Below are 27,453 nucleotides of genomic sequence, written 5' to 3' on the forward strand. Positions count from 1 at the left end.
CAAATGTGCAAACTGTTCCATAAATGCAAAAAGGTCAATCTTATAGCAATAAAAAAAATAGCAAAAATATGCAAATAATAGGAATGTAAACAACCTACTGTGTTTATTGAGAGTAGTGATGTTTTAGAGTCTTACAGCAGCTGGGAGGAAGGACCTACCATAATGCTCCTTTGTGAATCTTGGATGGCGCAGTCAGAAGGAGTGGCACAGTTCTGTTCCAGCTGCATGAATGAGATGAAAGAAGTGGTAAGAATATCCACTTCTGAACAAATTCTATAAAAACAGAGCTGTACAAAAACAATGCATAATTTATTACTTTATCCATACTTAAAATTACCAAACATTCAACAATTATGAAGGTTTGTACTGTTCAAATGTCAGTTTTGTTACTTTATGTTACTGTTTTCACTAAGTAAAGAAATGCCACCACAAACAGTTGTTCCAAAATGTTGGGTAGTTGGGAATGTCTTTTTTTTTTTAAGATCAGTATTGAATACGTGATTTACCAAAATATTCACTTTCATGCATTGTTTGTTTTTGAGCACAATCTGATTTAAAATTAACTGGCCTCTTGACTCATCATTAAGTACAAAGTGTACACTTAAAAATGCTACAGGTACAGATAATTTTTTTTTCAGCTTTTTTTAGGTTAAATCTTGATCAAACTTCCAAACACTGAATAATTATCAGAGCTTTTGTCCTTCAAATGTCACTTTTATTACATTATGCTAAAGAAAACACTTAAAAATGTTTTCTGTTTTTTTCATATAACAAATCTAAGAACAAAAAAGCCCCATTGACTCCTATTGAAACTACAATCTCTAATCCCCACAGCTGTTTCAGAATAATATTCTGAAATATCTGAATAAGATTATATTATAATCATACATTATAAGCTATTAGGGTTTAATTTTTGAGAAAAGTAGTACATTTTGTCTGTGTAATTTTCCTGTAATATTTACAGAAAATACAGAAAGTAGGCTGTCTATTGTTTTAACTTCTGATTGAGATGAATCTGTTGCTAAGTGACAGACTCAGTCACTATGTAGAAAGCAAGCAATAATTTAATCAGCAGCAAAGTGGCTGTAGGGATAAAGGAAACACCAAGGATTCCATCCTATGTTAAGAATCAGAGATTAGAAAAGCACAAACAAATAAAGACGCTGTTACAGTTTATTCTTAGATGCCAAGAAAGCTTATGACCAGGTGCTCAAAGAAGAACATTTTATTGAAAATAATGGACAGACGGATGTTAAGCTTTTGTGATCCATGTTTTGATGCAATGTGTGGGTTGACCAGCTTTTTTCCCCAAAAACCAGGAAACCCCGACCTTGATGTAGAGCCGCTGTAGTCGTACAACTTGTCTTCTTTTTTTCTGTTTCTCCTTTCACTTCTCAGTATTCAGATGATTTATGTTTTCCCTCCAACTTTAGGCTGAACTTTAATCCTGCATTCCTTCTGTTCAGTCATCTGTCCAACAGATTCGCTGATAATAATAAATTTAAATCTTCTGGCCAGAATCTGCTGAAATGTGGATTTTTGAACATCCCAACAGATATAAAATTATATAGACTGGGCTCTCAGGACCTGAATTTACTCAGCAAAAGATGAATGTTGACAATATGTATTTTAGTAAAATGAATAGGACAAAAACTGCAAAGTTGGCAGTAGCTATGGTAATGTTCCCATTAAAGATAGATGGTTCTCCCTGTTTAATGCAGAAGTAAAACATTTTACTTGTAGGATTGTTCAAGATGGACCCATGACTCAGCTCGTCTCAGAATCTCAAATCACTTCAAGCTGTAAAGCGATGCAGGTGAATGTATAGCCTGCTTTTGTTGGACTAGACTCAGTTATTCTTAGAAACTTCAGTACTTTGCATTTTCTGCTTGTATTTACTTTTAATTTGTTCTTTTTTTTGTACAGCACTTCAAGTCTAATTTTGTTGCTTTTTTATGTGCTTCAAAATAAAAATGTATTTAATTTAATTTGACTTATTTTAAGACATAAGAGATCTGAAAAATAAAATCACGTCTGATGTCTGTACAGTATCAGCTGATGATAATAAGCTGCTGTTTCAGAAGGTAATATTACTGTCCCCTGAGTGATTCGTGTAAACTTCTGTAAATGTGCTTCTTCCAGCTTCTCTACTGTAAAGGACATCTTCCAATAATAATAGAGTCCAGCAGGAGGGGTGGGAAACAGCGCCATCTGCTGGGCATGGTTGTTTAATTCACTTCAATTGAAGAGAATAAATTAGCGGTTAATGCAGACTTTTAGCCATCCCGGATCTCTGGACATATTTTATTTTTACTTTTTCGCTAAATTTGGCTGTGTTGGCATAAATAAAAAAATGACAACAAATGCAAACCGTTGATCAGGATGTTTTTTTAGAGGGTGAGTATTATTTCTTATTTATTTACTTACTTATTTAAATCTTTGCTATGCTTTTCATGGAGCAATCTGTGTCTCTTCAGCCCTTTATGTCTGACTGACTTGCATTACTTTGGATTACAAGTAATGCAACTGCTACTGAAATAAATGCATTTCAGTAGCATTGAAATGTATTGATTTATTTACATCCCTTCAAAGTACGTTTTTGTCTACAAACTGGGAAGCATTATCTAATATCTCACATTATTAGTGTCAAAAAAGATAATTGATATGTGAATATTAAAGATTTAAAAAATGTTAGAAAATATACTGTACTCTGGTAAGTTCTTTGGTATTAAGAAAGGGTATTTTCTTGTCTCCAAAGGGCTCTTTATCCAATATATAAAAATAAACATAAAAGATAAATTGATTAAAATTAGTGTTGATGTGAGTTTTTGATCCCAGAATATTTTCCACAGGTTGATGTTTTTGACGGGACATTACAAGTTATCCATTCATTCTGCAGTTTACTTATTAAATAAAACTCCATGTGGCTGAATCTACCCATTTGTGTCTGTTCTTAGCATCCCAGTTGAACTCCCACTATGCTGCATATTTTAAAGTCTTTAGACTTAAAGGAAGAATATGCAGTTTTCTCAGGTAAATCATTTCTGTGTTGTTCAAAGAAAGCTGGTGAAGCGTCATCTCACTGTTTGGCTGTTTATGTGTTAACAGGCTTTTTAACAACTTCAGCCAATCAAATAAGGCCCAACTCTGCTGCATGCAAATACATTTGGTCCACTGCTGTTCAGGTTCTGGCTTCTGGGGATCACTGCTTGCAATCAGCCGATCTCTGCGCTTGTGCTGGTCCTCACTCAGTCACCTTTACCTCAACTTAAAAATGACAACTTCAGGGATGCAAAAGGTAAACAATTCATTTATTTTTATTTATTACACGTAAAGAGCTTATTTTCATGTTTTATTGAATGTTTTACGCGTATTTTCATTCAAAGATTTTAGCATGTTCATGAGTGCAGCACAGAGCAATTTCCAAACTTTTCAGTGAATTAAACTTAAAATTGAGATTAGAGACGGTTTTGCTCTCACGATAGTTTCTGACTTCACCGCCTTTTCTGTGTTTCTACATGTCATCAGTGAAGATGTTTATTTCCTTCTTCTGGCAGGGTAGTCCTCTGACGCTGGTGCTCATGGTTGCCTCTGCGGCCATCGGAGGAACTCTGCAGTACGGCTACAACCTGGCCATAATGAATGCTCCAACAACTGTAAGCTGCTTGTTCCTGTGTGAGGGATCTCCACTATAACTGCGAGTTACATTCAAACATATGTTATATAAACAACTGCTCTAAAAACCCAAATTGCATCTCTTTAACATGAAACGGGATAGATTTAAGCAGAGGATTTTTTTTATTGCTCGCGAAAGTTTTCATTGCTTGTAAGAAGTCTGCAGACTCTGTGACCTAATATTTGGGTCATACGGTGATTTGGCACAAGTGAGAATTAGGTCTGCTGTGTCAGTGATTAGTCATTCTTGTAAAGTGCCCAGATATGTTGAGTAACAAACTCTAATTCTTGAGGTGAGATTGTTTCTCATGATTTTTGCTGAGCAAAGCATCTGCAATGAAATTTAAAGAACAAAATCTTCCTTAAGTTTAAACTATAAATATACTCTGAGAAGTGAGGGATTTTGAAACATTAAAAGACATATGGAAGAATTTGTTTTATGTGGATCACCTTCCAAAACATAAATGTACAAACCAAGATATGAAATTGAGCTAAGAGAGATAATAAGTGTCAGTGTTAACCAGGAATCTAGGATCAAATATTGACCTTCGTGTTCTCTCTAATAGTTCATTCAAACCTTCATCAATGAGACTTTCCTGCAACGCTGGGACATCCAGCTGGAGGACTACCAGGTGACTCTGGTGTGGACAATCATTGTCTCCATCTTCTCGTTGGGGGGATTTGCTGGAGCGCTCATCGCGGGACCAATGACCATCCGCTTTGGGAGGTAAAGTGAATGATAGACCTGCTGCCGTCATCAGAGATTGTTCATTTACTTTCATTTTTTATCTAAGCACCTGCGGATGGTGCTAGCCTTTAAGCTTAAATGCTATTGGTAAATATATAACAATGTTCACTTTTGGTGTTTTGTATCAACTACATCTGTTTCCACTTTCTCGCAAACGTATTCATGTACCCTTTGCATATGCTGTCACATTTAAACCACCAAACCTGCTGGGATTTTATCTGCAAAATTGTGACGTGAAAGTGAAACATACATTAGTTCATGCTGATCTACAAATGAAAATATGAAAAGAGTAACATACATTCATTCATCCTCCTTTACTGCTTGAGTTTGCAAGAGGACCAGACCTGCAGCACAATGACCCAAAACAGACAGATACAGCTACAACGGAATGGTTTAGATCAAATGATAGACAGGTGTACAAAGGCCAAGTCAAAGTCCAGATTATGTCTCGTCTGTGGCGAGACGTGAAAATTCATATTTACAACTGAATCCAATCCATCCAATCTGACATAAATCTCATGATTTTCAAAGCTGTTAAAGGTTGTTCTGGAAGGTATTGACTCAGATGGGCTGTGTACAAATGTATACCAGAATTTTAAGCATTTATTCGCAAAATAAATGGGAAAATCTTGTATCTTTCACTTCTCAATTTTGTCTTGTTCTATGAAATCTCAGCGAAACAAATAAGATTGTTGTTTTTTTTTTTTTCATCTACAAAGGAAAAAATGTCTGCTGCTGAACAATGTTTTTCTCATGAGCGGTGCTCTGTTGGCCCTCACAAGCCGAGCTGCCGGGTCGTTCGAGATGATCATGCTCTCACGTGTCCTGATTGGAATAAACGCTGGTACGGCAATTAAACATTTTCCAAATCACCCATGCATGCCTCAGGGTAACGTTCATTCATTCATAAAGAGAGTTCATTTACAGAGAGAGCATGTTTGTTTCTTAGGAATCAGCATGAATGTACAACCCATGTATTTTGGAGAAAGTGCACCAAAGCACTTGAGAGGAGCCATCTCTCTGTCATCGGCTGTTTTCACTGCTTTCGGTGTCGTCCTGGGGCAGATTGTTGGTCTCAGGTGTGCTCCTGGTATCTCTAAATGCGCCAGTCCAGGATTTTAAAAGTGTGTCTATGTTTTTCAAATGAATAAACAAGTGCGCTTTGTTTCTTAAGGGAGATTTTGGGGTGTGAGTCATGCTGGCAGTATCTGCTAGCCAGTAATGCTATTCCTGGCTTCATCCAGCTTCTGACCCTGCCGTGGTTTCCAGAGAGTCCCAGATACCTGCTTATCGACAGAGGGGACAAAGAGGCTTGTATTAATGGTAGGTACAGTATTATGTTCTAGTGAAGTTCAGTCTACATTCAGCGGCTTTCAAAAGCATTTATACCCTTTGAAACCTTTTTACGCATCGTCACATAACAACCAAAAAACAAAGAACAATTGTGAAGGAAAAATAAGTGGAAGGATTCATGGATGTTTTTGAAAAATTTTAAGGATATTATGTGTATAAGGAAAAAAGAACTTTGTAGAACCGGCCTCTTGCTTTGCCATCTTGCTGCAAGCACACCTGACAGTCTATATGTCTCTATAGGCTTTTTGAATTGTTGCCAAAGATTCTGTGTTTAGGTCTGTACTTTGACTGGGTTTCATAATAAATGAATATGCTTTTATTTAAAGCCCCAGTTTTCAATCTATGGTACATGTACCATGGCTGATACCAGGGCTACCTCAAAAGAAATAAAAAACACATTTTTATTCACAGGAGTACTTTACCCTGTAGCTTTTTCTTTTTTTGTTCTCTAAGTACTTTCAATACGCTTTGTGTATGTTTTTTCCCCTCTTTGGTTAGCTCTGCGTCGTCTCCGAGGCTGTGAGGTTGAGAGTACTGAGCTCGATGAGATCCTGCAGGAACAGGCAGAAACTAAAGGCATGAGACCAAGGCGGCCATGGGAGCTTTTCACTGATCGCTCTGTGCGCTGGCAGCTCATCTCTGTCATCATCATCAGCAGTGCCATGCAGCTCTGTGGAAACGACTCGGTAAGCTCCCCGGTCTGGGTCTTTCACTGAGGCCTGCTGTCATGATATAAGAGACTTATAATGCAGCTGTTGGAGGTATGGTCAATTGCAGTATTTTTTTTTTTCTCACTTTTGCTAAGAAAAAAAAATACAGCAATTTTTCAGGGACTTACAGATAATGTACAGCAACATTATCTGATGTTCTTGTGGTCAGGGCTTCCTTTGATGAATGCTTGGGATGTTGGTGGGAAATTTAGAAGGATCCCTCAGAGCCGCCAGGTTGAGCTGCCAAGTTTGTGTTTGGACTTTATGTTCTTTACAGTTTGTTCTCAAAATGGTTTATTACTGTAGGCGGCTGCAGAAGCATCATAATAAATGTGTAAAAGAGCCCCAATTATTTTTATGTATGATTTCAACCATATTCTCATTTAAAAAAGAAAATGGGAGGCAATACATCACATACATCATACTTTCCTGGAACCTTTAGATTACTTTTTGGAACTTGAACAGCTATTTTCCAGAATTTATGGGATACTTATCCAAAAAATTATGGGTCACTGTCAACAAGTTGCAGAATATTTTCAGAGACTTACAGATTAATTCCCAGAACCTTTAGGTACATTTCTGGATTCACAGGATTTGTGTACAGACACAAACAGTTGCTTTCATACAGTTTACAAGCTACAATTTTACAAAAATATTTTCCAAACTAACAGGATCCCTACTGAAAATGACTTTACTAGAAAAAAAAAATTATTTTCCTAAATCTTAACTGATTCCTTTTTTGTGAAGTTATATGTAACTTTAAAATTACTAATACATTTGAGAACTGGCAGTTTACTTTTACAAAAATCCCCAGGTTTGTTGAACAATCAAGATCCTTTCCAGTACCAGCAGTACTTTCTTGAATTTTCAAGGCATTTTCAGCAACTTTTAGTTGTAACTTTTTAGAACCGACAATTATTTATCCAAAACTACTAGTTTTCTTGACTTTGCAGGTTTCTGTAACTTAGGGGTAATTTTTCCAGAATATACCAGGTAAGATGTGGGTAGGTTACCCAAAATGTGTGCTCAAGAAAGAATAACACTACTTCAATATATATTTAGTAAGGTTAAAGTAAAAGTTACTGTCCAAGAAATTTCTCAAATATAATAAAAAATGTTTTGTGAAAAGGCTATGTAAGCACTGAATTACTGAGCACAACATCTGATTCTATATTTACACGTTATGTCATCAGTCAGACATAAATCTAAAGTTTTGTGTAAATTCTGATATTTGAAAACTAAAATGAAAAATGTAGTTAAGAAAAATTATTATGAAGCATTAGAAAAATGCTTCAGAATAATTTTACTAAAGAAAAAATAAAAAGCACAATTTTGTGAAACTACTCCAAAGAGTACAACAAGTTACTCCAGTAAATGTAACTGAGTAAATGTAATTGGTTACAACCCACCTCTGGAATTGCACGTTACTCTCAGGAAGCCATAAAGTTGTTTCAGGGACTTATAGTTTACTTTTCCTGGATCTTGCTAGTAGTTTACCTGGAAATTATGAGCAAATTTCCAAAACCTACAGTTGCTATTCTGAAATTTACAGATTCCTCTCTTAAATCGCCAGAAATCTTTTCAGAACCAACAGATTACTGTCTTGGACTTTATCGATACTTTCCAGGAATTTTTCCTGAAGCATAAAACTGGGCTGCATTATCTACTAGTATTCTGTCACCGGGCATGAGTAGCTATCAGAAAAGTTTTTAATTTGATTCCAGTTCCCAAGTTCACTCCATTTACCTTTATGGATTTACAGGTTACTTTTGGGAACAGGACTGTGTTATAAAGTGAGCAATTACCAGTTAGTCTATGTTCCTTACAGTCCTGCCCTTGAAGATACCCTTTAGATTCTGGAGTATAAATTCAAAATTACATGAATGTTTGGGCTGTGTTATATATACATATATATATATATATATTTATGATGAACTTTGTGCATCTTTGCAACATTTCAAAGCATTATGAGAACTGAAAACACTAACTAAATCTTGAGTTTAAGACCTCTTAACCACATTTTTGGCAGCTTTAGAGAAGACTTTATATTAACACAAATACTCAGAGTACAAATGTTGGCACAATCAGCTTAAATGCATTAAAACCCCATTAAAATGAGCACTGATCCCTTGTAACATATTCACATTATGTGTTCTTCTTACAGATTTACTTCTATGCATCTTACGTGTTTAAAGAGGCCGGCATATCTGAAGAGCAAATTCAGTATGTCACAATCGGCACTGGGACTTATGAGTTCACAGCGTGTATTATGTGTGTAAGTTTCTGCCATTTAGTCTCTTGTTATACAACCTGCAGAAAAGGGAGAAAAGCTGCAACTGGCAGTGCTTTAACAAAGGAGGAAAAGCCTGAATCAGTACCTAGACCAGGGGTGGGCAACTCCAGGCCTCGAGGGCCGGTCTCCTGCAACTTTTAGATGTATCTTTACTTCAACATACGTGAGTCAAATAATGAGGTCATTAGCAGGACTCTGGAGAACCTGACTGCACGTAGGAGGTGATTCAGCTATTGGATTCATGTGTGTTGGACCAGAGCGACATCTATGAGTTGCAGGACACTGGCCCTCGAGGACCAGGATTGCCCACCCCTGGCCTAAACAAATTTTCCAGCAATAAAAATTTAACTTCCAACTTATAAAGTGAAACTCAGTTTAAGTGGAGTGAAACTGTCCGCTGTGGGTGTGTATGTTGCATCAGAGTATGAATAGCATACACCAGATATGGAGTGAGTAAACATACGTTGTCTGAAGAGGAAGATATATCACTTTTTCTTTTTTTTTTTTACCATGTACAGTACTCAACTAATTAGATTTTCTTCTTTTTATTTGACATCCTCCTCCACATACTATCAGCTCTGTAGGTAATTTGACTCATTCTGGATATTACGGTGTCATTAAAAAAAATTACCCACCTGACCAATCAGAACTGAGTGAATCCTTCAGGATGTCTCTTTAAGCAATCAAAGAGATAAAATCTCAGTTGAAAGATTAATGAGATAATAGCTAATGATAGCCTGCCTTAACCAGCAAGTCTTAGACTATTTAAACAATGTTTTATCCTTTGTATATTGTGGATATCTGTTCAATGCAAGTACATAAAAGTGTATCAAATCTCAAATATCTGCAACAATAAAAACAGAGTCTGAAAAATGCGTATTTGACCCTTTCAGAATCTGCTGGTTGAGCGTAAAGGTCGGAGGTTCATGTTGATGGGAGGATTCCTCCTCATGACCATCTGGGCCATCGTCTTCACCATCGCTCTGTCATTTGAGGTTATTGGCATCCGCTCCAACAAATCTCTGCAGATTATTAAAATAAAATAATTATTTTTATTTTAATGTTGCATATTTTATCTTTTTGTTGAAAACAAGATGCTTCTTTTTTCAGACAGCAATGTCTTACCTGAGCATGGCCTGCATCTTCACCTATATCCTCAGCTTTGGGATGGGACCAGGTAAGCTGAACAAAATGCTTTCCTCAAGATAAAAGCCTAAATAAAATCTGTGTTTTTTAAACCTTTAGCAGCTCATCCCTAAATATGCACAAATCTATGTTTTTCTCCAAGTCTTAAAGTAATGCTGCAAAATAAGTCTTCTAGCATAATATGTCTGCACTCACGCAATCTACCTGCATTACATCTGCTGAGGTGTCTCTTCCCTGCAGTATAACCAGTTGATGAAATAAAGATTACTAATACTGTGTTCTTTGTAATCTCATTATCCAAAGTATAAGTGAATCAAAGCTATTTGCTTCGAAAAATCAGAATAAGCTGGAGATGTAACAGGGATGTCTTTTAAAATAAATACTAAAAATACTTCTCTTCTACTTTTATTTTGTGCTTCATACCTTAAAAATTCCAGTAAAGTTAAAAACACTTCCTAAACTGTGCTTTCTCTTCTACTCTCTCTCTCTCAGCTGGAGTAACCGGCGTTCTTCCCACTGAGATCTTCAATCAGGCGGCGCGGCCAGCTGCATACATGATTGCTGGCTCCATGATGTGGCTCAACCTGTTCATCGTTGGGATGATCTTCCCATTTCTGGTGGTCAGTCTGCAGCCTTTATCCCTCTACTTAAAACACCCGCTGCACCGGTAGTTCATGTAGTTTAAAAACGAAGTGATTCAGACACAGGAAACCATGTAAAAGAAAAAACAATTATTGTTTCATAAGGTAAGGAAGGAAGCAGAAATGTACATCTCTCATATAGTTTTTTGGAAATTTATGAAACTGCTCACTTTGCAAAGGAGCTAGACTTGGAATATTTGAAAATTACCTCTATTACTATGTCTTCTGCAAACAAGAGCAAAACTCTCAAAGTGAGGTAAATTATATATTTTTTAATGATTTGATGCAAACAAATGGGCTTTTTAAGGATATTTTAACTCAAACAATAGATGTGTAAACAATGTGAGAAAATCATTGCATGCGATTGCCGTTAAAATGCATGACCTTATAATTTCCTAATAACAAAATATTTGAGATTAGATTTTACTATATTTGAGATTTTTTTCATATATTTATCAAATTTAAGCTGAGTATTGAACCTCGAGGTATTTCCTGTAATTAACACAATACAACACACTATGAATTCTAGGGCTCAATCTGTGTAGAATAAAGTACAGCAATAATTTTAAGTGTTTTGTTTGTTTGGGGGGTTTTTTGCTGTTTTTGCAGAGTGGACTGAGTGAATACTGCTTTGTGCCTTTCGGAGCCATCTGCCTGTCGTCTGCTCTGTACATCGGCCTGTTTTTACCAGAGACGAAGGGAAAATCTCTGTCAGTCATCACAAGTGAATTCCACAGGATGAACTTCAAAAGCCAAAATGACAGAAGTTTGGAATTACAGACTCAATATAGGCTGGGCGAAGTGTGTCTTTCCACGGCCTTATAGGCAGACTATTTAATGCTGTAACAACCAGTCCACAGTGTGCTTGATTTTATTAATAAAGAAAAAAAACAAACTGTAGGTGAATCACCAGGAGGGTGTTTTTGTCTCACTATTAAAACGCCAAAAAGTTAACCCAAATATAGAAAATTGAGTCTCCATTTGTTAACAGACAAAACTGACAGCATTTATTTAAAACTATTTCAGTTTAAAATGTCAAACCAGTGAATGCTCATTTGATATTCAGTGGGTGTTTTTTATGACTGAAACAAAACCTGTTTTAATTGTTTCCTGTATGGCTTTAAAAAAACAACAAGTTTTTTCTGTTTATTAAGAATGTTAAAAACAAGGTTTTTCTGTTTATTAAGAATGTTATAAAGGCATGTTTCTAAATTATTATGTTCATTTGATCCATGATGTTGGAGTTGTTTGTACTTGTAAATATGTACCTATTATGCAACTACTGCTGGTGTGAGACATGGACTGTCTTGAATTCGTCCATGAAAACAAATGTTTGTGTGTCTAAAATAATAAAATTACATGAACAAATATTGTCAATCAAAAATGGTATCTGTGAAGTTGTGATTAGACAGCTTTTGAAAGTAGTCATATTACAACCACCAACTTGTGTCAGTAATTGACGATGTTAGATAATTGCTATTAAAAGTGCAGAATACTGTTGAGAATTTGCAGGACTAAATTTCCCAAGTTTCCAAAAGAGAAGTGGTGGATACTTCTCCCTCTATATGTGAAATCTGGAAGGGACATAGCTCAAAATACCTGCAGCTGTAACTGCAGCCTTGGTGCTTCTTCAAATTAATGATACAAGCTATGGTTACATATGCAAACATTTCAGTTTTCGCTTAGTAAAATGATGAAACCCATTCTTCCTGTTGTCCCAGACTTTTGTGCTAGTCCGTCTCCTTAACATTAGCTACATAAGTTACTCAACATGCTGTGCATGTGAGCACTAACATAATTAGCAATGCATCACTTATTGCAACGTAGTAATGTTCTTCAGGACCTAAACCATGCAGCAGGTGATACTCTGATACAGAAATTAAATCTGTCTGTCTTTTTCTCCTTTTTCATTGTACGTATTTATGTTTATGCCAGCATTATTCCATTTGTGCTCCTTTTTTTCAGCCTCCTCCCTCTGAATTAAAAATAATATATAACACACTGACAGATTTCACTGCCAGAACAGGCTGCAGCTGTGGCAACCACAGGAATCAGCAGGATAGACCCGGTTTCATCTGGAGCAGTGTCTCGTCATCCTTGTTGCTCACGTCATAAAGTGACGATGTTGCTCTAATTGCATAAAATGGTCAACTAAAGCCTGTTGATTTGTAATTTGGTGGGGCATCTTTCATATATGCTGGAAAACAACTCATCCTGCAGCCTGCATACAGGAAGCCAGCACCAAACCATGCAGCCTGCATCCTTGAAGAAGGTAGATATATTGCTAGTTTGCATCACTTTCTGAAAATGTGTTGTCTGTATTTTGCAATTCTCTCAAAGGGTTCAGTTTACTATTGTTTACCTTGTTGGCTCTCTGAACTCATTGTCTTATTACAATATTCTTTTGCTTTTCTCACTACTCGACTGTTAGAACTTGTTCTATAAAACCATTTCTGCATCTGTTAGTTTAACACTTCTTGTTTCTATAAATGCTAAACCATTACTGTAAGTGCTCAGTACTGTAACGCTTTAAACATTCTGTGTAAAACTCACAATTTTACCTTTTTAAACTGCAGATTGTTCTATAAGTACTTGGAGAACAATGATGTGCAAATGCATGCAAATAACTAAAAAGAGGATTTTTATTGTTTTCTTTTAATTTGAAATATATTTACATCAATTTTTTTCATGTAATAATGATCGTTTTCAAAGTTATCACTGGGGAAAAAAAACATAGTTAAGATGTAAATAATATTTTTAATACACTATAATATTAAAAATTTTATAATATTAGTTAAGGGAACTAACTTAAAATTATTTCTTGGAATACGAATGATTTTTATTGAAGTAAATTTATTTGTAATGATCCTTTAGATTTTTGACATTGAGCTTTTGTTGTGTTCACACAGGAGGGACTCGGGCAGTTCTGCTTTCGGATTTTTGTGGCTTACTCCATTTTCAGTGCTGCATTCATGATATATTTTGTCCCAGAGACAAAGAAGAAGACCATGACAGAGATAATGGATGATTTTAACAAACTGAACTACAAGAACAGAAGCAGTGGTATCGAAAGAACAGACATTTCAACTAAATTGTAATTTCTTACTTCAAATTTGCCTTTTGAACATCAAGTTTTAGGAAAATAAAATGTGTCTAATTTCTTGTTTGCAATGAAGTCTTGCTTTATCATTTATATATATTTTTATCTACATATATAAGCCACAATAGTTATATTGATTTCCATGTCTGAAATCAATAAAAGTGTGTAAAAAAAAAAGCAGTAAGTAAATGAGCCTTAAAGCAGCCAAATTCAAATATGAATTCATAGGGGAAAATGTACTTGGTGATTTTTCCAGAGAGGAGGGAAGAGAGGGAAATGTTGTCTAGCAGTAGTAGCTTGGAGACTAAAGTAAACTGGCACCCCGCTCTGAAAATTAAAAGTGATATGTGGTGAGCCAGGTGTACTTGTAATTTACTACGATGGCTACAGACTACTTGTTATTCAAAATAATTAATTGAGGTAGAATTACTTTAGTTCTGACTAATATTGCGCCTCTGATGTACACAAGTAAAATTTCTCTCGGGGTTTCTCCCAACAATTTTGTCACCAGGATAACCTTTTTTAGACTATGAAAATGTTCCAGTGTGCAACAGCAAGTCCAGCTCTGAGTGTCTTTACAAAAAAAAATAAAAATAAGAAAAAAATAAAGTGAACAAATGAAAGCTTCCAAGTGGCATAATCAAAGTTCAGGCGAAATAACTACTTAATATTCACAGGACAAGTGTTTGGAGATTTTCAGCTGCAATTTATTTGATTCTCATCTCTAAACCAAGAATTTGAGACGAGACTCAATAACAGAGTACAAAAACAAATATCTATAGAAAAGTAAGCTCATAATGAAATATGTCCAGACGTCATAACAAAACACAAAGTTCAAGTGTTTTTAAGAGCAATCCCGTCGAGTACAATGCGCTTTTTATACAAAAGTGTCAATGCAAGTCACTCTGTACAATTTTTACCCTTTAGAAAAGAAAAAGGACCATTTTATTTTTATTAATCCACTGCTGAGCACAATCAGTATTTGGAAGGCACTTTGCAACAGACAAAAAGCAGAAAGCAAAACATTTAACCCAAAACAATTAATTAATGTCATAATTCAATTTTGGGAACGAATAAACAGATCATATATTCCTAATAATGTCTAAAACAAAGGTTTATTATTTCTTTACAGCATATTCCAGGTGTTTTAAACAGTAAATGTAACAAAGCCTTTAAATGAGGAAATACCAGTGCAGAATGGGTAAAGAGAAAAAGGAAAAGCTTGGTCACAGAGTCGAGCAGCTGGCAGTGTGAGCGCTACCACGGCAACGTGATAGATAGTTCAGTGTAACTAATATAAACGACTACAGCCACCAACCAGTGATCGACATTCAGCCCCCAGCTCAGCTTGCATGCCTGAACTTTACACTTCAGATGGCCATAACTTAACATCCCTCCCAACAACACAAGAAACTAAACCATAATATGTACAAAACTCACCACTTACAAACACAGATCAAACAGGTCGGTTCATATATTTATCTATTTATATATATATTTATAAAGAGAGAGAGAGTGTGTATAGGTGGGGGTGTGTGTGCGTGTATGGGAGGTATATACACTTGTTGCAATCACAATATAACCATAAATAATATAGGAATGTACTAAAATACTCACAAATAATTAACAGCATACACTGAGATCCATCATCCACTCAAAACATACACACACCATCAGCCCTTCACTGCTAGACTGAGTGTGATTTGCATCGCAATACACGTCTTCAACAAAAATAAACAAATATGAGAATAAATTCGATGTGTGGAGTTTAGTGGGTGCTTCGCAACCGTACGGATATCACAGAGCGAAACTCTGTGCTCAAAACGTTTCATTGTACTTCAGCTTCAAATATTTACAGGAAAACGTAAGGGAGGCGAGTTATGATTAGGGCTGCGGTGGAGCAGCAATTAGGTAAATCCAGAAATGCGGTAGAATCAGGTGCTTTTGAGGAAGAGCCAAATGACTTAAAACATAAATGTTTACTGGCTTTTATTCATGCTGAGCTTTGAGTGATGAATAAACCAAACTGAGGGTTTGAAAATAAACTGACTGGATGTGATTTTAACCATTAATTTACAAAACGTTTGATGCCTTTGACATGAATCAAGCATACCCATTAAAATATGTTGCATAATTCCTCATGTCCCCACAAAAAAGAGGTTTTCAATCAACTGCTTGTTTGTCTCTGCCACATAAACGCATCACTTAAGAATCAATCGTGTAACATCCAACCCAAGAAAGCAGCCGCTAATGTAAAGAGACCCATAGCAACAGGATGCAGCACAAACGGCTCTGAGCACAAGATGAAGAGGAAGAGGGAAAGTCCATGTGATGAAGGTGTAAAACCATTGACCAGGTGGCTCTGTCAGCTGCGACTCGTTCCCTCCGTTCCCTCGGCGAAGCGTCCCAACACCTCTTCCACAACACACATATTCACGCCTCCGTTTACCATAAATTAAAAGTGAAAACACAAGAATAAAACAAGATTTTTGACAGTAAATTAAAAAAAAAAAACAACACAAAACTCAGAGTATGAATAAGTTATTAAAATATAATCTACATCTTTTAAAATACATAAGGAAAATATACCTGATCTTGGTTCCTCGTTTCATGCATTTAACTCATTCAAAAAACTAACACAAAGACCGACATTATCCAGACCTTCTATTTAAATCGGTTTGCGAATCCCCGATTTCCTCTTTTAGTCTCCTCCTCTGTTTGGACGCGTTTTAGTGAAATTAAGAAATGTAATCAAAGTAGGACTTCTGGTTCAGCAGTATCAAATGGAGAGGAGATTTTTTTTAAAAAAGAGTCATATCATTGTCCATTTGACAAACTCTAGTCACGTTTGTCTAAATTTAAATCAATCCATGACTTTTCTTCCATAAATTTTTTTTTCTCCTTTTAAACAATTTAATGAGCACATAAATCATAAACAAAGAGAATCCCTTTGAAAAGTGCTTCTTAACTGTGTGAGGGTGTCTTAAAAACTGATATTTCTGAAAACATAATATACAGCAGTCCTGGTACAGATGAGTGAAAACCCTTAATGTAAATTCATCTGCATCACAGCAGCTTAATCTCAATACTAAGTAAATAAAATATTTACGTTTGTTTTTCTTTCCTCCAACTCAGTTTTAGAAATAATGAACAAAATATCTTATGATGCAATTATTAGCCTGCAGTAAAAATTACAAATATTTTATTATAACTAATGTAATATTAACATAAATTGACATTTACTTCAGACTTCTTCTTGTCCTGAGATATATAAACAATGTGACGGACTCAATTCTCTTAACAGCTCTGCAAAATGAGAAAAACGTCCAACATATGTTGATCTTCAGAAGTCTATAAATATCTACAAAAATAGCTACTAATCTTTGCTTTTCCACACCAAAAGTCAGAGTTATGTTAAAGTTTTAACTACAACTGGAGCTAAGAAAGGTGAACGAGGACCAGTTTTTATCTTGCCAAAACTCAACGTTTGTCAAACTCTGTTGGTTCCTTTAACCTGAACCGTGTGCTTAGACCAGATGACAAACATAAGCTTTAAAGCAAAAAACACTCCATAATAAAGGTATGGTGGAGGACCTGTGATACTGTGGGTCTGTCTCTCTTCTACAGGGCCTAGAAACTTTGGCATCATGAACTCTTTGAGATACCATGATGATTAACAAAACAAATCAAATGAACACAGAAATTATGCATTTGAAACATGACTGCCTGTTTCCATGGTGATCTCAGTCACCCAGACCTAAATCCTACAGAAACGTCGTGGGAAGAGCTGAAGAGAAGACAGCATAAGAGAGAACCTTGACCTCTGAAAGGCCTAGAGAGATTGTGTAAAGGGGAATAGCCAAAGATCTGTCCTCTTACTGAAAATTAAGACTTCACTTTCCCTATATACACACTGTTTACAAGTGAGTAATAATTGCCTTCTTTGTGCTAAACACTAATCTCAGATACTAAAGACAGTTTAAAATGTGAACCCTATTGAGTTGTTTGTTCTGAAATAAGAGTCATGTGGGACCAATAAAGGAAACTCATAACAATGCAAGTGTGTTTTACTCACAAATAAGACGTTGGAAATGTTATTTATTCTGAATGGATCTCGTAGAAACCATTTCCCCACTACCTGGAGTACTTTACTGTATTTTTAGCTTCCCATTAACATTTTAATGGTAAAACAGTTCAGTTTTCAACTTGACCTGAGCTAGAATAAGTATTTCATTTTTCGTTATTTAGGAGATCAATTAGGCACCAAAAATTGGTTTAAAAAAAGTAATTGGAGAATCTATTGGGTGAATTATTAATAAGTGTGCCACTTGAAAGTCTTTTGTTTTCACTTTTTTCAGTGCTGCTGCAATAACAGATTCATTTATTTTAAGGTTAGTTTAGAATCTTTACCAGGGTGATGAGCCGATTGGGTGATGCATCTCTTTTTCTCAAATAGTGTCAGCCTGTTTGGTATTTTTCATCGTCACAATGTAACAAAAAAAAAACTAAAGCCAATTTAAATTCCCACCTAGAAAACAAAAAAAAGTTTATATGAATCTAAATATAAGCCCTGCTGTTGCTCTGAGGTAAAGACATCTGTAATTGCTGGGATGGCCATGGATCCATTTTAAAGCTGGCGAGAGCAGCTAAAGTGAGTAAGTTAGCAACTACACCAAACGGTAACGTCAATAAATCATCTCATGAGAAGAATATTTGTGCAGCTGAGAAAGCTCAGAATAAAACCATCAGAGAAAGAAATGTAACATAACCTTCAGAGACTGACATCAGTGAAAAAAAAAAAAACACAAACTCATTTCTTTACACACAAACTTTAAATGGTGAACACACCCCTTTTTATCCTCTGAAAAAGTAGAAAAGTAGGACTTCAATGGCAGTTTCTGACAAAAACTCTGGATGCAGGTTAAGCAACGAGACAAACAAAAAGAGTAGTCTTGAGGCAAAGTTTTTCCCAAACACGGGGCGTTTTCTGTGGGCAACCCGGCTTTGTCCTAAGAATGAAGAGACCAAACGGCGGCCTGAAAAAGCCTCCGAAAAACCGTTACTTCCCTCCAAAGTCGATTCCACTCTGACCTGCCTCAGCATCCACAAGAGACGAGGCGAAGGCAGACTGGACTATCTGAAAGCCGAATGACTCGAGGAGGGACATGTTTTGTTGGGGGGAGAACGGGGATGTTAGGGAGGGTGCCATCTCGCTTAAGCCAGACCCCGGGACCCCGTGGGCCCGCTGGGCTTTGTGAACTCGGTGCTGGTGCTTGTTGAGGTAGGACTTGGTGCGAAACGCCTGGCCACAGATCCCACAGATAAACTTCTTCTCAGGGTCTCCGTTGGCTTTAGAAGCATCTGGAGAGCCAAGAATCCCGGTGGGAGCCCCGTTGCAGGCGAGGGAGGGCATCTCAAGCTCCGGTCCGTCGGGTTTGGTCGGAGACTTAAGCTCGTCAACATTGGACAATTCCCTTAGCGAAGTATCCGACTCCTCCGACTCCAGGTGGGGACACTTGCCGGCGTTTTCCTGCCCGTCTGAGGTGAAAACAGCACAGATGGCAGAGAGAAGATGAAACAGCAGAAATAGGAGACAAAGGGAGACATGGATTAGAAGACATGGGTGAAAACCCAAAAACAGATTGTGGCATATCCAACTTCAAGGAACTGATCAAACAGCCAATTTAAAGCAGCAGCTGTTACATCTAAGGGGCAAATAGAGGTTGCAGTTCAGCCCAGTTGTCTCAGAATCCAACAGGATTTATGCCGTTCCATCCAACCAGTAAGCCATGCTTGCTCCATGCACACCCAAACCTTCCTGCAGGATTGTACCATAATTTTTTCTTGTTAATATTTACATTTACTAAACCGATTAGCACAAATAACGCAGTGTTTTCACGTATTTAATCCCTCTGATATGAACTATTGTCCCATGGGTGAGTTATTGTCCAAACAGCAACAATCCCTCCTCAGGTAGTTCTGCAAAGGAAGACGAGAGTAATCCCCGAAACCTGCTGCTTCAGTTAACTCAATATTCAAGGGATTTGTAGTAAAACGCTGAGCTACAAATTTTATCAACAGGTCTTTGCAAAAGCATTAATGCCCCATGAACTTTGCCATTCTTTGACACCCTACAGCAAACTTCAGTGTATGTTATCGGGATTTTATGTGACACACCAGCACAAAGTAGTACATAATTGGGAAGTGGAAGGAATACTACATGATTTTTTTTTTCTTGTTACAAAATAATAACAAAAAAAAACAATCTTGTAAACTGAGTCGACTGATTGTACTCATCCCCTTTTACTGTGACACTTCTGAATAAAATCCAAGGTGACCTACTGTGTTCTGCACACAATTCATTAGTTAGTAGACTTCATTAGGGAGTAATTTCAGCCCAGTATAAATTCAGTTCTGTGAAGGCCTCTGTATTTTTGTTAGATAACATTAGTGAACAAATAGCACCATAAAGATTTTAAGGGATTTATTGAAAGGTACAAAGAGGAACACAATTTTTGAAAGTAAATAGTAAGAAGTCCTGTTTTATAGTTTGCCACATCCATGTATGACACACAGCCAACATAGGGAAGGTTTTACATGAGACCAAAATAAATCTTTTGTCAAAATGTTGTTTGGAGGATAACCAACAACCACCCTGAAAACTATGAGGCTGGCATTCTCAATGTTTTGGATTTTACATTAGTTTAACACACAAATGACGAATAATTGCCAAATCACTGCAAAACTTAATGGCATACTGAGAACATAGTACAATCATCTGAATCTGTAATGGAAATATCTAAGGCTTGCAGGACACCGGCCCCTGCTAACTGGACTTGGAAGCCCCTGTTCTAGATCAAAGCATATTCATATTCATGTAGTGGCCTAAATCCAGGTGAAAATCTGTAGTTCACAGATGCTCTCCAACCAAGCTGACTGAGATTGAGCCACTTGTAAAAGCACCCACTGCAGTGAAAAGTGGATCTACAAAGCACTGAGTAAGGGGGCCATAAAACAGAAACATTTTGCATTTTTCTTTCACATCACGCACTATTTTGTGTCGGTCTATCACATAAGTGTTTTTATTGTAGCTTTAATTTTGTGATCAATTCTAAACAGCTTCAAGGAGTAGGAATATTTTCCAAGGCACTGGACAATTATCTTGGCACCTTTAAGGAAGATAATCCTTATAATTCCTCGCTTTGTGTAAATGCACATAGATGAACATAAATCTGTCTATGCTTCATTTTTTTTGTCCACTTGTGACTCTTGGTTCTCGGTGTGCTGCATCTATGCTGTGGGTTTTCTCCTGCAGAAATGTCGCCAGTGAATCCAGGACGGCCATATAGAGCACACTCCATACGTACATTGATCATGCATCAATGTGCGTAGGTGAAGAACTGCTCATGAACCAGCCAAGCAGAAACACATACTTAACTCAGCAGCCATAGCCATGCTGGACAGCGACATACACACACAGGCGAATGTGACACACGTCTCGGTCATTTAAATCAGCGCTAGAGAAAATGTTGAATAATCTCCTATGTTCTCAATCAATTTATTGCATAATCTAAGCTCTGACTTAGCAAGAAGTAAATTGTCCCTTCAAAAAATACAAGTCTTGAGTGGGGTGGGGGTGGGGGGTTATTTATGAGTGGATGCAGGGAGTGGTGTCATTATTTCTGCCTTCCAGATAAATGACCACAAGTGTTTGCAATACTTTTCCAGCTCCCATTTACAGTCGACTGCAAGATATCAGCAGTGTAAAAGCCAGCTTTTAATGTGGACATTTAAAAAAAACAAAAAACTGTTCTGGACATAAAGTACAGAAAATGTTCTCACTGTTCTTGGCAAGTGAAGATGCGATGGTGAATGTTTAAAATAAAAAGCATGGAAGCAGCATCTGAGGCGTGCCCAAGTTAAAATACATGGCGAGCTTGCAGCTTGTTTCTCTGTAGCCAGTGCCAGCTAGAAACATGACAACAAGCTGTGGAGGTAGTAGGAGGCGAGCGGGCGACTGCTTGCCTTCCACTGAGCACAGGCGTCCCGTTTGGTAAGGGGTGCCGTTGTGCATCTGGAGCTGCAGCTCCCCCCTTGGATCAGGGAAGGTGTGCATTGTGGCAGAAGTGGGCAGTGATGAGCCATGGTGTGTCTTTATATGAACCTTAAGGTAGGACGCAGTGGAGAAACCTGAGGCCAAAAACACATAAAGAACAAGGCAGTTGCTCGGTACAGTCAAAGCCTTGGCTATAAGAGAGGTTCCTTCAGCAACAGCAAGCTAACTTCTTGATTTGTGGGTCTGGAATAACTCCAGACTTCAACAATGGGTCAAACCAACAACTGAAAACAACAAACCTCCAGCCACCAAACCTAAATAAGTCACCAACACAGAGCTACGTAGCTCTGCTTCTGACTGCAACATACAGTGCTCAGCAAAAGCATTTACATTTCATCACAATACAACCACAAACTTGTATAATGATTTGTATTTAATGCATTTTTTTAAAGATTTTATGCAACAAACCAGCACAAAGTACTGCATTATTGTGACGTGGGAAAAAAGAAGTGAACTGGTTGGTGAAACTGTTTATACGGAGCAAGAAGGTCTTGGGTTTGAATCCCAGCCTGCAGTTTGCATAGTCTCCCAGGGCATGTGTGTGTTCTAGATTGTGTGCCATTTTATGTTTGTCACATAAAATCTAAAACATTTGTGGTTGTAAATGGAAATTAAATGTTGCAAAGTTCATCACATTGTAACCAACTATCTTCCAAGCAACGCATGACATTGTTAACTTAAATTCCAACCCTATGAATAAATAAAATGCACTAAGAGACAAAATAAGTCACAATAAAACCTATAATCCAACTAAGCACATTGTCTGGGACTGACGACAACACTTTGAGCTCACAGAAGATGAGGAGTATGGAACTCCAACAACAAATGGACCCACAGTTTCCTTGATGTTTTTTTTTTTTTCCAAATAATCTTATACAGACAGATTTTATGAAAATGAAGAAAATTCTGTGGCATTCATGATTTTTACAGACTCAGACACAAAACTGTCCATCATGAATCAGGCAAGCAGAACTTGTGCAACTTCTGCTTGAGACCTAGAAAGAATGTATCAAGTTGAATTTGCTCTGTACCACAGTGAGGAGTCATTTGACAAGAACCTTCAATGTGTATTTTTAGACATTTGATTAATTTTAGCTCTGATAACCTTGAGACAAAACAGAGTCTATTTCTGGAACAAGTGAATAAAACACCTTTGAGCGGTTCCTTTTCCATATTTAGTCCAACAAGTCGACGTAAATCTGAATTCTCGTTCAAGGTTTTCGTAACAGTTACCTTTATTGCAAATGCCACAGTAGTTGTGAGTTCCCTCGCTGTGTTTCTTTAGGTGGTCCGTCATGTATGCAGCTCGCAGGAACTTCCCGCAAACTTTGCAGGGAATTTTGTCCTCGTGGCACGCCAGGTGCGACCGGAGGCGATCTCTTGTCGCGAAGGAGGCGTTACAAATCTGAAGCGCACAGAGATGCGAACATAAACACTCATATGTCGCCGTTAAACTAAAAGGTTTTACAATAAGTGCTGATGGTTACCTGGCACTTGTGGGGTCTCTCTGTCGTGTGCACTTGTTTAATGTGTCCATTCAGGTGGTCAGGTCTGTAAGCAAAGTGCAAAAAATATGAAACTTGTGTGATTTTTACTGCAAAAACAGCATCAATTGTTGCAGATTACAATGACATCTACAATAAATGTTAAACACAATTTGCACAGGATTGTGTTTTCTCCACAGGAGCTGATGAATTTCTACACCCTAATTAAATTTATTGTAAACCGCAGATCGACTTCAAATACAACAAACAGGTCTCCTTAGTTACAGCAGGTTTACAATCTAAAAAGTAATCTTAAAACATAATTTGGAGATAAAATCCATGTTCTTCTCACAACTCGCAATTCATTTATGCTGGGATCAGTCAGTTGGCTCCAAAATTATGGAGCAGATTGCCATTAAATATTAGACAGACATCCTCTTTTCTGTGTTTGAGTCTCGTAAAAGCACACTTATTTGCAGTGGCTTTTTGACACGGAGTCAGTTGCTTTGTTGTTGTTTCCGTTTTAATTTTACTGCAATCTTTCTAGTGAGTTTTATTCTGCTTTAGTTTTCTTTTATATTTCATTTATTTCTTGGCCTGATCTTTTTTTAGTACAGTACAGCACTTTTGTTAAACAAATGTTTTTGCTTTTTTTTTCTAAATGTGCTTCATTTATATTTGGAAAATGGATTTTAAAATAGGAGACTAGCTTACACTTCTGAATAAGATTAACTGCAGATCAAACAGGTGGGGGAAAAAAAGTCAGCGATTCTAAATCTTTGTCCTCCTGGACCGCTGCCCTTCACATTTCAGATGCTTCTCTGCAAATTTAAATGATTGCATTACCTCCGCAGCGCAACCAAGTGCTGCGGAGCAGCTAACTAATTCACTTAAGTTAGGTGTTTGGCAGCAGGGAAACAGCTAAAACATGCAGAGCACTGGGTTCTAAGAACAACTGAGAAAAAAAATGAAAGAAGGCATCTTGGAGACAGAGACCTAAATGATTTTAAAACAGTTTTTTTTATACAGAGCTTGTGAAGGCATCCCTCAGTTGTTAATGAAGAAATCCCTACTGCAGCTGGATTGGACTCTGCTTGATGTCACCAACAAGGGATGCAGGATTTAAATCATATATTTTCTTTTGTTTAACAGCATTTTAATGAAACCTCAGTTTTAATGCAGCGCTGCTCCTCCCCCACATGTTGCTGTGCACTGCTGGCAAACTGGCTGAAAGAATACTGCCATTCCATTCCCTTATTTATAACACACTTTCAGAAATATTACCTAACACAAAATGTGGGCTTCATGCTACTATTTTTTAATTACAGTTGTGTCAAACTATTCCATGTGGGGGCTTGTCAGTGACTGGAGTTGGATTATTTTTAAAATTAATTTACAACACTTTACACGGCCCTGGTTCTTGGTTATATAAACATTCAATTCTCTAGGAACCAGCAGCAGCTGTTCCCACCGTGGGGTCCAAACTCACCTGGAGAAACCCTTCCCACAGCTTTGGCACACATACGGTTTGCCAACCGAGCCATCGTGGGACCGAACATGGTACGACATCCGGTCCTTGCGCTTGAACCGCAGCCCGCACACGGGACACGCGTACGGCTTCTCCCCGGAGTGGGACAGCTTGTGTCGGTTCAGGTGATACACGTCCCTGAACACTTTCCCGCAAATGTCACAACCCACATGCCGCCTGGTCCGCTCCCGCTTGCGGTTGTTGTCCAGCGCCAGTCCTCCGGGTAGCTGCACCCCGTTTTCCAGCAGCCCGGACTGCGATAGTAAAGACAGACCCCCCGGAGCTGACAGGCCGTCTCCGAGGCTGTGGACGCCCCCGGTGGAGGCTCCGTGTTGCGCTTCGTGGTTCTTTAACCGAGACGCTTCTGTGAAAGCTTTCCCGCAGGCCCCGCAGGGGAACAGCTGTCCGTTGTCCTTCTGGTTCATGTGATTAAAGTGGACAGCCTCTTTCTTCGGTCTCCCTCTTCCTCGTTTGGATCCAGGCGAGCCAGCGTCGTGATGAAACATGCTCCCCGTGATTTCCGCCGACGGGGACATGGAAAGTCCTTCGACAGGCTCCAGCATCGGCACCGACGACTCGCAGCCGTCCTCCAGCAGCACTGCTGGCGTGTCTCCGCTCTGGTCCAAATGCATCTGCATGCTGTTCACAAAGCCTTGGCCGTTCAACAATATACCCGTTCCGTTTACCAGCTCCGGCGGAGCCACGGGGAAACCCAGCTCCGTGGCCCCCGCGGCCTGGAAGAGGCTGGCCTCTCCTCCCCGGGTGGTTGGGACGAGGATTTGGACGTTGGACTGCTTGATGACCTCCTGACATATCTCGATGACGGACCGCATCAGCAGAAACTTGGCAGCCGTCATCAACTCCGGGAAGCACTCCAGCCGAACCACGATCCTGGAGGTGTAAGCGAAGTCCAGGATGTCTTTGAAAACTTTCGGGCTGATCGTGTGCATCTCCAGCTCCTTGGCGTCGCCCTCGCCCTCTGCCTGACGGCCGAACACCGACTCGAAGTACTCGCTGCAGGCGGCCAGCACCGCTTTGTGAGCGGGGAAGCTCTCCTCGCCGACGCGCAGGATCACGTCGCAGAACCTGCCTCCATCTTTCCTCTGAACGTTGAGGTTGTGTAGCATCTCCGCGCTGTGCTTGCTCACCTGGTAGGTGTACGAAGAGGTCCAAGACGGCTCCGCTACCTTCTCCATACCGAATTCATCAAACAGCAACGGTCGTTGGCGTCGACCGACGGAGAACCGACAGATTACGCTTTTACGGTCTCGATCCACCGAGGCCAGCTAAGCTAGAAAAGCCCGAACCAGCCGCCCCTCCCGTCGCTTTAGCATCTACCGTTAAACGTTAGCAGCAGCAGGGGAAAAATGGCAGCCCCCCAGCTTCCTGTGAACTTTGGCCCTGCTTTCTTAAAGGGTGGGGGTGGCTCTTGTTTGGTTTATAAAATGCTCGTGTAGTTTTATACTAGATAAAAAATGTTTTCGTGTTTGCTGCGTTCAAGGTTGGTTGCTTCGAGGCGTTGCACCGCGGGGGATTTTTATGTTTTTTCAGGTTAAACATTAACACGCAGGTCTCTGTTCTTCCTGTGTGTTTTTTTAAAGCACTTCCCCCAACCAAACTGACCCCCCTCCTTCTGTCTCTACAGACGCCTTCAAAATGAACACGGTACCCAATTAAAGCACATAGGAAAGATGGTGAAAATAAACATGCTCACATTTGCACTTAAATAGCAACATATTGTATGTTATAGAGTTTACATTTTAAGTTTATATTATGCAAGTGGTTCCTGAAGGTTTGATATTAGTGTGGGACTTGGGATGATCTTAAAATTTAATTCGAAAATACTTTAATGCCAATGGGAAATTAAAGACAACTCGTTTTTCAAATAAATGAACATGCATTGTTGATTGTGGGCAGGACGGATCTCCTGTAGCGGACCCTGCGTCTCTGAAAACACTTTGTAAGCATGTTCATAACTGTTAAAAGAAAAAAATGAATAAAATGTGATTGAACTACTGTAATGCAGTCTATGCAAAATATATATCTATATATAGATATATATTACCTAAGTGTTGAGTAATTTCCAATGTTTTCTCAAGTTCATCATGAATAGACCACAATGCCTCAAAAATGGCTTAGTGGCCCTTTGAGGCTGATATCATTGGTGCTGTGTCTATTCTTGAATTGATTTCAATCTGACCACAAGGTTTATTTTTGGAAAAGGTTCTGTTCAAGTTTTACCATTTCCTTTAATGGGCACTGCAGTAATCATAGGCATGGCTAGTGAACCTACAAAGTGTTAAGTGGCTTAAATGGGGCAGGGGTGAATTATTTTTCCATCATGGGCCAGGTTGGGTTTCAATATCTTTTTATCCCCAAATAAAACAATTTGAAAACATCTCCTTGTATTTATTGTGATAATCTGATATAAATGTTTGATCTGAAAATATTAAACATAAGCATATGTGGTTAAATATAACCCGATACTGCTTGCCAGCTCGGTATAAATCAAATTTCCATTGCTGATACACACTTATATGAAGTTCCCTTTATTCCCCCAACTGTATTACCAGTAATTCTAGTTCTCAAGTTTCAGTAACAAGATTTAAATCAGATTGCTGACAAGTGTTGACAAGTTTTAGATAACTGTTTAAAGCCC

General features: G+C 38.2%; 2 protein-coding genes and 1 long non-coding RNA gene across 4 annotated transcripts; 2 read left to right on the plus strand and 1 right to left on the minus strand.

The window, feature by feature from the left end:
* The first annotated feature begins 4 nt into the window (after positions 1-4).
* On the plus strand, positions 5-11,409 carry slc2a11a (solute carrier family 2 member 11a). The gene is made up of 12 exons (XM_028002299.1): positions 5-3,298; positions 3,558-3,656; positions 4,242-4,402; positions 5,143-5,267; positions 5,373-5,502; positions 5,598-5,746; positions 6,275-6,462; positions 8,651-8,761; positions 9,673-9,774; positions 9,890-9,956; positions 10,418-10,545; positions 11,176-11,409. Exons 1-12 carry the CDS (start codon positions 3,155-3,157, stop codon positions 11,389-11,391), a joined length of 1,620 nt encoding a protein of 539 aa, XP_027858100.1. The 5' UTR covers positions 5-3,154; the 3' UTR covers positions 11,392-11,409.
* A 749-nt stretch (positions 11,410-12,158) lies between these two features.
* LOC114135219 (uncharacterized) lies at positions 12,159-16,178 on the plus strand. Its single transcript, XR_003593559.1, has 2 exons — positions 12,159-12,838; positions 13,476-16,178. It is a non-coding gene; the product is annotated as an uncharacterized LOC114135219 (long non-coding RNA).
* patz1 (POZ/BTB and AT hook containing zinc finger 1) lies at positions 14,352-27,201 on the minus strand. 2 transcript variants are annotated; one of them, XM_028002297.1, is made up of 5 exons: positions 24,756-27,201; positions 23,270-23,333; positions 23,016-23,187; positions 21,692-21,856; positions 14,352-19,204 (listed from the first exon to the last, which is right to left on the minus strand). In XM_028002297.1, exons 1-5 carry the CDS (start codon positions 25,988-25,990, stop codon positions 18,726-18,728), a joined length of 2,115 nt encoding a protein of 704 aa, XP_027858098.1. In that variant the 5' UTR covers positions 25,991-27,201; the 3' UTR covers positions 14,352-18,725. The 2 variants fall into 2 exon arrangements, with proteins under 2 accessions (XP_027858098.1, XP_027858099.1); XM_028002298.1 differs by lacking the exon at positions 21,692-21,856 and having other exon boundaries at positions 24,756-27,200.
* Between the last annotated feature and the right edge of the window lie 252 nt (positions 27,202-27,453).

This window comes from Xiphophorus couchianus, chromosome 20, assembly GCF_001444195.1.
Source record: "Xiphophorus couchianus chromosome 20, X_couchianus-1.0, whole genome shotgun sequence".
NCBI lineage: Eukaryota > Metazoa > Chordata > Actinopteri > Cyprinodontiformes > Poeciliidae > Xiphophorus > Xiphophorus couchianus.

What these genes read in the sequence shown, in the direction of transcription:
- slc2a11a (XM_028002299.1), top strand. Translation starts at nt 3,155, where the DNA reads ATGCAAATACATTTGGTCCACTGCTGTTCAGGTTCTGGCTTCTGGGGA. An exon ending in ATGACCATCCGCTTTGGGAG is followed by an intron (nt 4,403 to 5,142) that starts GTAAAGTGAATG and finishes TCATCTACAAAG; the next exon opens with GAAAAAATGTCTGCTGCTGA. An exon ending in CAAAGAGGCTTGTATTAATG is followed by an intron (nt 5,747 to 6,274) that starts GTAGGTACAGTA and finishes CTCTTTGGTTAG; the next exon opens with CTCTGCGTCGTCTCCGAGGC.
- patz1 (XM_028002297.1), bottom strand. Translation starts at nt 25,990, where the DNA reads ATGGAGAAGGTAGCGGAGCCGTCTTGGACCTCTTCGTACACCTACCAG. An exon ending in TGTGGGAAGGGTTTCTCCAG is followed by an intron (nt 23,334 to 24,755) that starts GTGAGTTTGGAC and finishes CTTTGCTTACAG; the next exon opens with ACCTGACCACCTGAATGGAC. An exon ending in AGAGACCCCACAAGTGCCAG is followed by an intron (nt 23,188 to 23,269) that starts GTAACCATCAGC and finishes TGTGCGCTTCAG; the next exon opens with ATTTGTAACGCCTCCTTCGC.